This window comes from Apium graveolens, chromosome 2, assembly GCF_009905375.1.
Source record: "Apium graveolens cultivar Ventura chromosome 2, ASM990537v1, whole genome shotgun sequence".
NCBI classification, from domain to species: domain Eukaryota; kingdom Viridiplantae; phylum Streptophyta; class Magnoliopsida; order Apiales; family Apiaceae; genus Apium; species Apium graveolens.
The window spans coordinates 2,594,341-2,609,946 of record NC_133648.1 but is presented as its reverse complement, the minus strand read 5'-3'; the positions used below and the strand labels follow the sequence as shown (position 1 = coordinate 2,609,946).

The following is a 15,606-nucleotide window of genomic DNA, read 5'->3' as shown; positions in this document are numbered from 1 at the left end:
GACCCTCAACAACACTATAATGATTATATGTTTCCTCCTGGTGACGAAAACAATGTGGATCTCGATAATCTTGATTTTGCCCAATTTCCACCTATTTTTCAATGATTATTTACTCTGGCATTTGAATAAGCTAGAAGTGCAGTTAGCTATCAAGTTGTGTTTTCAAGTTTTAAGGGTTAACTAGCTTATTGCCCGTGCTCATGTCTTATCTTCAATGTTTATGTTTTAATTTTCTTAAAATTTGTTTTAAGAATTTATTTATATTAAAATTATTTCTCCTTTTTAGTGTATTTTTTGTGATAATTAGAATAATATATAAAAAACTAAGAACATTACAATTTAATATGAATTATATAAAAGAATGAAACGAAAACATGATCAGTAACTTCTTCCCCTCATGACTTCATCGTGTAGATACTTCAAAAATTGCACATAACTTCTCTGCTAACTTAACATCATAATGAACTTTTTCCTCTTCGACTTCATCATGCAAATACTTCAAAGATTGCACATAACTTCTTTGCAACTTAACATCAAAATTGTCTCGCTGCTCTTAATAAAATTTTTTGTTAATACAATTGATGCTAGTAACTTTATACAATTGATGCTAGTAACTTAAATATTAGACCTTATTGTAGTTTTTTAGTTTAGTTATACTAGCTTACACCTTATACTAGTTTGGTAATTCTCCTTATGTCAGAGCCACGAATGTTCAGTTGGTGATAACTCCTGGTGGAGGTCCTGCTCCTTCGACGCCATGCTTGGATCCTTCGCCACTGTGGAGGTGTAGCTTTCGTGGGGCTACTATAAAACAACACCGGTAGGGGGTTTGGGTCCCGCGGCGCCTCCAGTGTGAGAGTAAGAACTCGCTTTTGGGGAATATGAAGATAGAAAGGAATACAAGGTGGGTGTGTGTGTATATGAGTGTGAGAGAGTGATTAACCCCAAAACCTTACCTTCTTGGGCTATTTATAGGCCAAGGATAGGATTTTGGAGTTGGTACTTTTGAATCATAGTCATTGGTTCTAGGTTCGGAGGAGACCTGGATGGGATGCATGCCTTACACGTGTCGGGGCGAGACTGGTTGAAAAATGTTCTGAGGATCCTCTGACACGTGCCTTGATTATTCCCATGATTGATGGGTGACAGTTGTCCATATAATGCATTTCGACATGTGCCTCTCGTGTTGGGACCTCCGAAGGTTGGGCTTGCGGGACTGGACCAGTTAGGACTAGTAGTGTGCAGGACTGGATTGAGTTAGTGGTCCGGGCCTTATTCTTGCGAGAGCTACATATACTATCAGTTGGTGGATAAGGATCCAGAAAAGAGCTATCCCTTTATTCTCGGGAGCAATTAGTTAAGGAGATAAAGTGGATAATGTTTTGAAAGATATGGCTATTTGTTATGAAACAACAAAATCGATCCGAGGAAGCCATTGAAGTCATTGAGTCATTGAAAGTACGATGTTCTGATAAGTTTTAAGAGTCCCTTGATAACATCTTGTCGGATCTCTACAAGAGATGTGGCAGATTAGATGACCAAATCGCATTGTGAGGCGCAAATTGTTCTTTATTCAATAAGGAATGGCTTTTAATGGGAAGCGAATAAAGATACCGAATTAAGTTTGTATGACGGTTTTTGAAATACTAAGAAACAACTCGAAGTTGATGACAATAATTCTTCCTTAAGTTTGATAAAAAGATAATGAACATTTACAAGTAATTCCTGTATAGGCTTGAAATCTTTCTGATTAATAATAATAATAATTATTATAATAATAATAATAATAATAATAATAATAATAATAAAAATTAATATTAGTAACCGGTTCAGTTCGGTTTTTATCCGTTCCGTTTTAAGGTATAACCGGAACAGAGTCATTTAAATTAGTTCGCTTTTTTATTTTTCGGTGGTAGGTTTAGATCAATTTTTTCGATTCAGTTTTCTCCGATTTTGGTTTTAAATCAGCTTTTTGCGGCGCCATAACTAGAGATACCAAATTGGTACCCAATTTTGGTTCGAATGACATGATATTGGTAATTTAGCATGAATAATTTTATTAGTAAACTTTATGTGAATGCATAGATTCCGCTATTAATAATTAATTATAATTAATTTACAGACAAACACGTGACACTTGGGAAGTTTGGTATCTCCAGCATTATTTTTATAAAAAATTAAATAAAACAATCGATAAAGTGGGGCTACTTTTTTTTTTATATCGAACGAACCAAAAATAACAAAATGGGTATAATTTTGTTCAAAATAGCAAGAATTGTATAGTAAGTTGATTTTTGTTTTTTAAGTTATGAGCTCCATTTGAAATGGAGTTCATCAAAGGGATTTTTTTTACAAATGGAGAATGTCATTTGAAATGGCGTTTGTACCTATATTTTTTTGTCACTTTTCCCTCCTTGACAACTCGAAATGATTCATGTTTTGAGGCCCATTTTGGGGAAGTTAGAAAATGTGATAAGATTATTAATTATTTTCATAAATTAGTTGGGGCTTAATATATTGATGTTCTACTTTAAAACCAGCCAGAAAAAATGAAATTATAATATGTAGAGCATTTTTATTTTCAGCTCCGAAAATGGGTGACTAGATAAAATATTGTTAAAACTAGTTCATGAAGGCATGTTGAGGAGCCTATTAAAAATGTTTTTTTCTTAAATTAAATTTAAAATGATTGGCCTGTATTAAAAAATGTGTCTCCTACTTTCATATAATCCAGAAAAAATGAAATTATAACATGTAGAACATTGTTATTTTGAGCTCCGAAAACGACTGTTGAACTCTTATTTCGTGGGTAAATGAGCTGATTCACCAAAGTATATGCAAAGAATGGCCAAAGAGAAAGCAAAGGTGAAGGAGGGTTCACTCAGTTTAAGTTATCCTATGTTAACTAGGGATAATTATACCGCTTGGGCCATGAAAATGAAGGCCTTTATGAAAGCACGTGGTGTGTGGAAAGCTGAAGAAATCAGCGAAGGAGAAAACTCAAAAGTTGACGAGAAGGAGGATCAGATCACACTCGCTGCAATCTATCAAAGTATACCTGAGGATATACTTTTTTCTGTGGCAGAAAAGCAGACTGCAAGAGAAACGTGGGAAGCAATAAAAATTATGTGTCAAGGTGCAGATCGCGTAAAGAAAGCCAAGATTAAACGCTTAAAAGCGAGTTTGAAATATTGAGAATGAAGGACTCGAATCAATTAGAAGATTTTTGTATGAAACTAAATGGTCTAGTGACTAACATCCGTGCACTGGGTGAGGGGATGTCAGAGAATTATGTGATGAAGAGATTGCTTCGTGCAATGTCAAGCAAGTATCTGCAAATTTGTGTCTACCATCGAACAATTTAGGGATTTTGACAAGATGACGGTCGAGGAGGAATTTGGCTCGCTTAAGGCACATGAGGAGCAAATTAAAGGACAAAGTGACAATGGAGGAGAACAACTGATGTTTACTGAGGAGGAATGGACAAGGAGAGAGAACTCGAGTGGAAAACTACTGTTGACTAAAGAAGAGTGGATGAGTAAGACAAATAAGAACGGAGGTGAGAATTCAGGAACATAGAGAAATCGATGGGCAAAGAATGGCGGGAATGGGAACCGCGACAAAAGCACTGTAAGGTGTTATAATTGTGGAGCATAAGGTCACTTCGCGTATCAATGTAAAAAGCCTCGGAGAGACAGGGAACAAAAGCCAGAGGTAAACAAGACTCAGGCTGAGGAGGATGAGCCTGCTTTATTATTGTTGAAGTGCGAAGATAAAAATACAGGCATGGAGTTATTGAATGAAGAAAATGTGGATCTTATGCTCAATAAAAGCATTGAAGAGGCCAAAATGTCACAAGTCTGGTATCTCGACAACGGTGCTATCCAACACATGACAGGAGATCGAGGAAAATTCAAGGAACTAGATCAAACAGTCACGGGACAGGTGAGGTTCGGGGATGGTTCCACAGTAGCCATTTGTGGTAAAGGAGTAATTTCGTTTTTATGTAAGAATGGCAAGGAATGGAAACTGAAAGATGTGTACTATATACCGACCCTGTGCAATAATACTTTGAGCTTGGGACAATTGGCGGAGGAAGGAAGCAAGGTAGTGTTGGAAGAGGATCAGTTGAGGATCTACAATAAGGAAGGAGCATTACTAATGAGAGTGAGGAGGTCTGCAAATAGACTTTATAAGATAAGCCATGGGGAGACTCAACCTGAATGTGGATTATCTAACGTGGAGGAAGGTGAAAGGGATATGTCCTAAGTCCAATCATGTGTGAGGATTTAGGAATAACTTTTATGTAATCTGTTTTGATTTCATTGATATTAATAAAAGACTTGTTTTGTTTTTATTGCGGGTTCTATCTATTTTAAGTGTTTAAATAAGATATACCACAGTTTAGAGTAAAGTTTTCTATGGATTGTGATGAGATCATAATAATGAGACCTAAAAGATAATAACTCTAAACTTAAATAGTTCCTGGTCATAGGATTACTAACTGGTAATTAATAATCCGCAAAGATCGGTACATACTATGCTTGCTTCATTATGAAGGATGTTTGTTCTCATAGACATTTGTGTGGTGACACTATAGATAGTATGTAGGTGCTTATTATAGAATAAGTTCACTGAACATGACTCACACAGCTGAACAACTGATGGAGTTCACTCACGTGTCAGCAGTTGTTCACATAGTGATAGTTGTACAAGTATCCTTAGACTTGAGGTCATCATAGTCATCTTGTGTACACTGAACTATGCTTCTCTACTGGGTATAGGAATTTGTACACAAAGATAGTGTATAATCAATAAAGGATCTACCCCTTCCAGTGAAGGAAGAGAATGTTCAATGCTGATCCACTTATGCTAGTTCAGGAATCTCTGGCCAGAGTGAATGAAATTAGAAAGGAGTTTCTAATTTACATTAAATAGAACTAAGCATAGTGAATGGGAAAGCAAGTGATTAAATATTATAGGCTTGACACAAGTTCCATGCCTTGTATTTAATCATCACATTGCAGGGTAGAAGGAATTGATTGTACGGTAACTACTCACTGAATAGGTTCTTGGTATTCTAAGCAGTGAATTCGTATTATCTGGATAGTCGCGATATGCTGAGAAGTATCCCTCACGATGTAGAATAAGTATGATTAATTAATTAATCATATTTAATGAATTAGAGAATTTATATAAATAATGATAAAATAGTTTTATTATTATTTATTTTTACTACCGGCTTAATATTGAACCTATAGGGTCACACCATAAAAGAGAATGATTTAATGGTGGAGGAATTAATTAATAATGGATGATAATTATTTATTTATGAAATAAATAATTAATTGGCAAATTTAATAATTGATTAAATGAGATTTAATTGATTATAAATTAATTAAGAAAAGTTCTTAATATTATTAATTAAGAATTTAATTTTTGTAAATTAAATCAAGTGAGAGAATTATTTCTAAAGTGTTTAGAAAAATGATTAATAATTAAAAGGTGTTTTAATTATTAGTGAGAATAATAAAGGGTTAATAATAATAATATTTTATGGGAAAATTTTCAGCTGAAAATTTTGCCTATAAATATAATATTATAAACCCTATATTTGCCTCAACCTAAAAATTTACAAAACCCTAATTCTCTCCACCTCCTCCTCCTTCATTACATCGATTTCTTGGTGGATACCGGTGGAGTGCTTCATACATGAGGAGCAGATGCTAGGGACCTCCGCTCGTGGTTCTTGGATCGCTTTTAAAGGTTAGAAACGATCCCTCAATTTAATTCACAATCTGTATGCGTATTATATGGATTTTATATCATGAAAAATTGTTTTACCATTCTTCTGTGATAGATAAAATCCTACAATAGTATCAGAGCATAGGTTGTATGAATATAGATCTGTGATAAAAATTTCAGAATTTTATGTGCTTGTATGAATTAATTATGATTTTTACAAGTTATATTATGGATTAATTATGACTGATTAGAAATTGTTTCTCAGAATTATTTTGACTGTAGATCTGGGTTCTACAAGTGTTGTAGATCGTCTGGATATTTTTTTCATAATTTTATGATATATGGATTAATTGTTATGAATTTTTGAAGTTGTTTTAATTAAAATTCGTAATTAAATATATGTATATATAGTATATATATATTTATTTTGCTGAAGAATAAAGTAAAGCCTGTACTGATGTTCTGCTGTACTGAGTGTTGGCGGCACGGTTTTCTGTGCAAGAAAAGTACGGTGGCTGTTCTGATAGGCGGAGAAACGCAGAAGAAAGGGTGTCGCGCATTCCGGGAATGCGTTACACCCTGTGGCGTATTCACGGAATGCGTTACACCTTTTAATGGCTTAAAAGGGTTGTAACGCATTACCGGAATGCGTTACAGGGCTTGTAACGCGTTCCTGTAATGCGTTATTGCCCATCTGTTATTTTTAAATTTGATTTCTAGGAGTTTCGTAACTCCATTTTGGGCATACAATATATCGTTGGATTCGTTTTTCCGAGACGGATCTAATGGAGTTGTCAAATATTTTTTATATAATAGTTTTGAACTATTTATATTCCCGAAAGTGTTTTAAAGCATGTTTTAATTGTTTTAATTGCTTTTAAATGCTATAATAAATTAGTACATCATTATATCAATGTGTGACATGATAATTGCTTGCATGCTTACTTGTTTATTTATTTTTATATATGAGATATATGCCCATGTTTACCATGCGATGATAGATTAAGGTGAACTTAAATCAATATAAGGCGTGCTCCAGAAAATCTAGAATAGGAATCGTTTCTTGCCTTAACAATAATATTATGAATACAATAATGAGATTCTTGTGTTTATGAAACACGTAATTAAATATGAATTTTGGGAGTAAATAAGTTAGCTCTTTAGCCGTGCACACATGTAAAATACCAATAAATTACTAACAATTTTTAAAATTTATGATGTATTCTGCAAGCTAAACTTAGATAAATAAGTTAAATGATTGATGATCTTGGAAAATTATGTGTTGTTAGATTAATGATCATCTTGATGTTAATAATAAACTAATCATATATTTTTCTTATATATTCAATATTTATTTATATAAAAACATTAAAAATTTTCAGTACTGAGTCATATATATCTTTAAAAAATTAATTTTTTAACCTAATCTTTGTTTTTCATTTAATTTTAATTCGCATGATGACAACTATACTTTCTTATAATAATTCCTCTTAACATATTAATAATAATTTTTTTTTTAAAATAATGGTTTTATTTAATATATCCACTCAAAAAACTAAATTTTAATTATTTTGTTATAATCGTGTTTAGTAATAAGATTATATTAAGTTTTTTAAATATATATATATATACATATATATATATATATATATAAATTTCTAATGTTAAATGATGAATAGTAATAAAATTATGATATAATGAGTTTGACCTATTAATGCATGCTTATGAAAAACATAATTAATATATATATATAATGTAAAGTCATATATAATTATAGGGGGCATACTTCATAACTAACAAGTAACAAACAACCTTCCCTTGTTTATATTTTAAACAGGTCCTGTTAACCACAACCCTCAGGCTGTGGATAAAAACTTAATTTTCAACACTTGGCACATTATAATTTGTGGTCATACTGTGTATAAAGGGCCGGTATATATACTATACAGTTGTTTGATACGACAATTAACAACCGTCAGATCAACCGTCACATCTAAAGTCAGAAAGATGAGAACTGTTGCAATAATAAAAAATTAATATATTAATATTTAAATTGTTCTCATGGATTCAGGGTTCGAATCCTGTCAAGAGCTTATTATATTTAAAATGCAATAATAAAATATCATTATATTAATATTTAAACTTCTCTCATGGATTCAAGGTTCGAATCCTGTCAAGAGCTTATTATATTTAAACTTTTATATTCTTACGATTGAGGATTGAGTGTTAAAGAGTATAAGATTCAGGCCTTCTTCTACAACCTTAAGATTTTAGATGGACTGGTTACTTAACAATATGTACAGTACAAAAAAATAAAACAAGATGCTTAACCAAGTGTGTCCCAACAAGGACATCTTGTAAGCATTTTTAGAAGAGGATGTTCAATTGAATGTACTATTACATTTTGACGCAACACGAAAGCTTTGGAAAAAGGACTCAGAAATCCTTTAATATCTTGAATCCACAAGGTTTTAATTCACAAGGGTTTTCTTGAATTCATAGAAAAGATAAGAGAAAAAATCTTCGGTTTTTTAATTTCAATAAAAGATTGTTAATACATTACATCACAAGACAATTTATATAGGAATATGAAATCCTAAAATAAATAAAAACAAATCCTAAACTTTTTAAGACAATGACCTTATTTGAACTTTATACCCGAACTCTTCTCCAAGATTAACATATTGTGAAAATAACACTTGAATTAATCCAACCACATTTTTGTTAACCACTGCCGATTTAAAGCTTGAATAAACTTTAACTTTGTTAAACCCATTACTTGCAGAAATAACCATCACATATTTAAAAGAGGATTTCCAGGAAATCCTATCCCCCAATGGATACAAAATATCCCTCCATTATTGTCAATTATTTTCTCCATACTTTTGTGACATGACTTCAAATCAAACTGATATGGTCTACCCAATACTAACTCACATGATTTTATATCAAAATTATCAAAAACTATATTATCTTTGTAGCTCAAGCTGTCAATGTCAATCACAAAAGTTTTACTAAGGTATTAAAAGCCATTGGATTATTCCAAACAATATTATCTATTGCGACAGAAATTTGTAGAGATAATTTGATTTCAATACCACATCCCTTAAATTAAATTTCTCGGTATTTTTGTAATCTACCACAATCTCGAATGTTTGGGGACTCACTTTACAAAATGGTTGAGTAAAGCTTTCATGTTTCAAATTAACTACCTTCAGTGATGTATAAGTGTTTAAGGATAATGTTTGCAAACATTTAACAAGACGTTTAGCATCACCGTCATTCTCGTATTCATAAACATTCTCAAGGCCTTCTTTAATGTGTTCTTCTACATCTTCATTCTTATCTTCTTTTATCACTACATCATACGCCTTCTTTAATATGAATATACAGATGACCCCTCATCTTTAGATCGATAACAGGTTATGGTTTGAAATAAGAGAATAGAATACATCTTAATTATTATAATATCTAACTCAAACTTTAATACCTCTTGACCAACCTCCTCGTCTTATATGCCTTGAGATGTCTAGCTATCTGAAGCCGGGTTCTCTCCATAGCGCTGCCTACTGCGATTTACTTATAATAATCTTCGATATCACTAAAAGGATAGGAAAATGAAAAAGCAAGAGTGAGCTAAGAATACTCAGCAAGTACTATAATTTGGTTTCCAGATTTTAATATAAAAAGAAACCACTTGAAATAATTTTTGAATAATTTTATAAATGTCTTTGCTTATTCAAATCAGTGGGTGAATAAAACATAATCCATTATTGGCTATCCATAATAAATTTAATTTATCTGAAATGGAACTGAAAGGTTTTTAGTTCATCTCAATAATTTATCATTTGATTTATCTCGTAATCGAGAAAATTGAAAAGAAAGAATGCAATTAATGGCAATCAACGATAAATGACTTTAAACTAGAACCAACATATGTACTATACTCCACTAATCAGTCTGAATATAGTACGGATCTATGCCCATACACATAGACCAACCATCATATCAGGTACCCAGGCACACTTTGGCCTAGTAAATCATAAGGTCCAGTCCATCTATGGCCCTTTTCATAACCATATAGCCCGTAGGGTATTTGATGATAAACCATTTTGGGTAAAATATCATAATTCAGGGTTCGCAAATAACCCAAAATAAAAGGTATTTGCTCAAGAGATCAATTAATAATAGTAAAAGAACAAGAATACGGAATACTGGCATAATCAAGATTTATTGCAGCGAAATATAAAATATTTAGCTATTCTGAATTTAGAATAGGGAGAAATACTTGCCTCAATTGATCAATTATCCGATCTTCAACAAATTACCACATAAATCAACTCTGGTCTATCTGTATCTCGATCGACAGACTATCTGATGACCTTTACTCGTCAGTCACCATTCTATTTTCACCTCATCTCTGAGTCTACTCGTTTCAAGCATCCCATATGAACAAGCTTTACTTTTATACTCTTGGTCTGGTCTTGAACGCCTCGAACTATGTGTATCTATCTATCATAAAAGATACTATTTTAATCAACCACAAATATATAATTGTCTAACTTGTACGTCTATCCTTATCGTGTACCCACTCGACGATAATAGATAAAGATCATATTCAATTATAAAATTTAAGAGACGCGGACACGTAATTCACATAGCACATAAGCATGTTATTTATGTAACACAGAATAGGGTTTGGTATTTTTAAAATGAAATTTGGATCAAAATATTATTTTCCGGTAAAGATTTGACTCAAAAAATTTAAAAAGTGAGCGATCTTTCGATACAAAAGAATTTACATCTCGAAAGTATTTTAAATGAAAGCAGGATATTATATTGAGTTAAGACGCGTTTGTTTCGTTTAAAACGAACAAACGGTCTATTTAATATCAGTAAAATATGAATAATTCAATTAACAATAATATTAATTGATTAATTAATAATTTATAAATTTTGAAAAGCAAAAAATTAAGTTTTAAAATTTTATTGGAATTAAATATAAATAAATAAATTTTGTGGAACTATTTATAATTGAAATTAATTGATTAAATAAATTAATCAACTAATTACATTCATAAATAATTAACTTAAATAAATTATAAATATTTACATCAAATATTTATTTTTGAAAATAATGAAAAATTACGGAAATAAAATAATTTATTTAGTTATTATGAATAATTAACTAAATTAATTTTAAGATTTTAAAAATAGATTTCTAGGATTTATTTTAAAAATAAAGCCCACAAACAGAAAATTAGGGTTTGTCTTGGGACCGGAGGATCAAATCCGGGCTAACAATCGGGTTGGAATCCGGTCAACGGGTTAGGAACAATCAAGAACCATGCCGGAAATCACCAGATTCCGGCGACGGCCAAGAATCCGGTGAGGCTCCGACGGGGGTCAAAACAGTCCCACTTCATTCGTTTTTCAATCCTAATTGTTTAATATGATCTTAGCAACTCAAAACATGCAACAAAAATCATAAACGATCAACATTTTAGCAAATCTGGTCAATCAGATGAAGAAAATCGGCGAAACTCCGATCAACACCGACTTCATTCCAAACTCAACTAATAACGACGATTAATAGCATAAAACGAAGCTGATAATCGAACCCAACTATTACATATAATCATATCAATGAAAAATTAAAGATTTAAATGAAAAATTGAATTTAAATTTTTGATAAAACTATCGACTTTGAGCTATCAATTCGTGCAATAAATTATTACATTTTAATACATAAATCAACTCAAAACGATACGCGGAATTTACATATATCCTGAAATCATACAACCAAACATCAATTAAAAAACCCCCAAATTTCGATTATGAAGAATGAATCGAAATTAAAATTCGATTACCCTTTGAATGCAACTGATAACTTCATTTTGGCTATTCGAAGTCCACAAACAAACATCTCTAGCACAATCAACCGATGGATCAAAGATTTGAGAAGAACCTTAACCCCCAATCTAATTTTACTGAATTTTCTGGATAATTATCAAGATTAAAAATAATTCGGCTATTTATAATTACTGGAAATAATACCTCTAAAAACAATTAAGGATGTTTTTATCCCTTATTTTTAAAAATTAGTCCCAAATTATTTTTTATGGTGAATAATTTTAAAATTGTTATTTTTCAATATATACAACATATATGTCAAAATTCCCGAACACTTATAAATGTTTAAAAAATATAAAAATATTACATTCTTTGAAATGTTCATGATTTGATAAAAATCAAAACACGAATATTATGGGCTTGGTGTCCTGATAGGGGCCCAATTTGATAAACTTTTGTAAAATGAAACATTTCCTAAATTAATAAAATATCCCGAAAACAAATATAATGAGTAACAACTCACACAAAATGATGCAAAACACACCACACAATACAAGCCATCAGAATAAATCCACGTAGCGTATAGTTTTATATAATTGCAGTTTTCCACGTAACAAAATATCCAAAAAATATTATGATCCTGACAGTTACACATAAAACATATACCGCCTAACGTTTATGACCACAATATCTCGTACTGAGATTAAACATATAGTATTTTATTTAATATATCATACATAGTCCAAATTTCCAGGATCTTACAAAATATGGTATATTAAATAGAGAAAATAAATAATTTCTCAAAAAACAAAGCTTGGAGACACATTATCACTCTTTTAAGGTTATCTTTAGGTTTGATAAAAAAATTAAAACAATCTAATATTCACAAAATCAATAATGCCTTATCTAATCCACCTCTCAACTTCTTATCTTAAATAAGCACTACGTAAATTTTATTTAATATGAAATTTTCAATTATATTTCAACATGGACCAAAGAAATAATTTGGGCCACTTACTATTTTATAACTAAATAAACATATTATAAAATTAGCCTTATTTTGGGCTTTCAAAAATTAGCCTTATTTTACATTCCAATATACATATAATGGATTGTAAAAATTATGGGCATTCTGATCTCGGTGGGCCTAATGTGGTAGCACGGCCTGAATTCGGTGATGACCACCTCTCGTCTATTCTAGATTCTTCCAAATCTATTATAAATATTTGTCATTCTCAATTTTTTTCTATACCCACTAAACCCTTACGACCATCTTTCATTTCGTCCATCTTTCTATCATACAATCTTGATTTAAATCTTTCCATCTCTCGATTGAACCGAGATATTTTAGGCTAAAATCTTCGCCTAAATATATGAAAACTTAAAGTCGGTGTTCCTTTTCAAGCACTCAATTCACCAATAACTCCCAAACACCACATGACTTCTCGATTATACCTTGAATCTCATCAATTGCAATTCGGGCCCAATTAATTAGTGTGTTCTCATCTTTGGCATATTTACATGAAATTCCTCATTTATGCTATACTAGTAAGTTGTATAAATTTATTCAACCAAATATAAATTTTTCTATTGGATATTTGTTACGATTGAGTCCAAACTAATCCGTAATTATAGATATTATTTTAATTTCCTAAATGTAATTTTTTTATTTGAGTATGACATAAATCAAATTTTTAATGTACCTGCAGAAATAATGAAGAAAATGCTCCATCAAAAAAGATTTAATTTTCATCCATCACGTTCAGATTTAATTTTCCGATCATTACCAGGTAATATTTCTTTATTTTTATGAAATTTATGTAAGATTACATGTCATGTTATAATATTTGTTGTTGTTGTGTAAATAATTATTAAAGTAACACATGCTTAATTACTAAATTCAATTGGTTCTCATGTCTGAAATAATTATTTTTTGCAGCTCTTCTCCTAAATCTCTTGTGAATATTTGTAGGGTTGTCAGATTTATAACTGAAGATACAATTGAAGAGAAGATCTTGATGCTACAAGAAAGAAATATTAAATACTTCAATGTTGTGGTGATGAGTGGGTTGAAATGAATGAAGAAGAGAAGACAAAATACTCTGCCGCCATTGAGGCTGAGAAAACATGACGAAAGGCCATTGCTGATGAACTGCCGGATGATCCTTCCGAGGACGAGTGTTTAGAGAAATGCTGATTAGGATCCGAGGAGGCACCAGAGGAGGATCTGTCATTGGATAAAATTGGGAAAATGTTGGCCAACCTGGAATTGTTTAAACATTCATTGAACTCTAATTATGGAACGCATACTGAAACTTCATCAAGTATGCTAACAAATGAAGAAGTTCCTTTTGTTATTCCTCAAGGTGTAGGCTTCCCTTCCAGTCCACATTCATATTTGGCTTATACCTATGGAAGCCATAATGACAGGGGCAATGCACCAATACAGGACTAAATTGTTATATATGGTGTCAAGTTGAGTTATTTTAAGCATTTGAATAGTACCTAATAAATGTGTTATTGACATTGTTTCAATTCAATCTTCAAATAAATATGTGAGTGATCTCATTTTTGTTGAAATTGATATCATCTATCAATAAGAGATAATGAATGGTGTATTTGTTTCGATCTTTTGTCTTTGATTTGATGGGTAATTCAATGACTTTTTCATTAATTGGCTAACGAAAGCTTTCTTCCTGGATTGGGATTAACACTCTTGATGCGGGAGGGTCCCACATTTTCACTAGCTTTTTTACTAGTGTGAATAGGCTTCATTCTCAAATTTTACTCAAAGATAAAAGTAAGCAACAATAAGTGTGAGCCAAAATTGTTCAAAAAGTACAAAATATGTATATATAGTATCACAAGATATAATAAAAGAATCTGATAAGAAATGGATAAGCAATTCCCATAAGCATCTGATTATTTCTGAAATGAAATAGGCAGGCGATCAATAATAAACTAGACTGGACACAAGGAGTATAGATGTGTTAAATATTTCTTGAAATTTAAAATTTTAATTGATAAAATAACAACTTAATCATTTTCTAAAAGGATATCTATACTATACTATAATAGCCGAAATGAGGTATAATTTTTGGTTTGGTTAACCACTAATTTTGGTTATCCCTTTCTTTCACGACCGTCATATTTCTTCATCAAATAATCAGAGTCGTTACATCCAAATACTAAAAAAAATACACTCCACAAGTTCTCAAGTTCGAATCTTGTCAACAACAAATATTTATATTATTATTTATAAATATATATATAAGTTTTCAGGTTCGAATCCCATTAATAACAAACATATATATTATTTATAAAGATACATATAAGTTTTCATATTCGAATCTCACTCACCAATAATAAACATTTACATTGTCATATACGAATAAGATCTCATCAATCATATACTATTTATACTATTTGAACCTCGCTTGATATTATAACTATATAATCAATATATATTATTTAATTATTTATATTGAATTTTAATAAAATTATACAGAAAATTTTAAAATATATAAATTCTAACCAAGACCCGTGCATCGCACGGGCCGTAAGCTAGTATTATTATAATAAAGGGTCTTGGAGGTTTGGGATTTTGTGCTCTTTATTAGTTCAACATAGCCCTTAATTTTATCTAAACAAAGTTGTATTATTGTGAATGGGTGTCCATTAATTCCTTATAATCTCTGGCTTCCAAATCTTTGTAATCCCTTTACAATAAAAATAGCATGTACTCTTCTAATGATGAACTTGCTTGAAACGTTCACATTGTCAAGATTTACTTAATGATATTCTAGATTAGCCCCTAATTCAAATTTTCATCCCACTTGGCTCTCAACAATGCTATCAAATGGGGACGTTGGGAGACTAATTATGGAACAAACTATGTTCGTAGTACATGCCACCAAAACTTAAGAATTTGCTGTTGGGAGCTCTTTATTGGAGCCTCCCCACCGTTGATAATCTTAACTTTTGAGTGTCACATCTAGGTTTTAAATT

The 15,606-nt window shown here is 31.3% G+C and overlaps 1 protein-coding gene across 1 annotated transcript; it reads left to right on the top strand.

Annotated features, from left to right (window-relative positions):
* The first annotated feature begins 3,378 nt into the window (after positions 1-3,378).
* On the top strand, positions 3,379-4,269 carry LOC141708885 (uncharacterized). Its single transcript, XM_074512711.1, has 2 exons — positions 3,379-3,559; positions 3,659-4,269. Exons 1-2 carry the CDS (start codon positions 3,379-3,381, stop codon positions 4,267-4,269), a joined length of 792 nt encoding a protein of 263 aa, XP_074368812.1.
* The last annotated feature ends 11,337 nt before the right edge of the window (positions 4,270-15,606 follow it).

What these genes read in the sequence shown, in the direction of transcription:
- LOC141708885 (XM_074512711.1), top strand. Translation starts at nt 3,379, where the DNA reads ATGACGGTCGAGGAGGAATTTGGCTCGCTTAAGGCACATGAGGAGCAA. An exon ending in TAAGACAAATAAGAACGGAG is followed by an intron (nt 3,560 to 3,658) that starts GTGAGAATTCAG and finishes GTGGAGCATAAG; the next exon opens with GTCACTTCGCGTATCAATGT.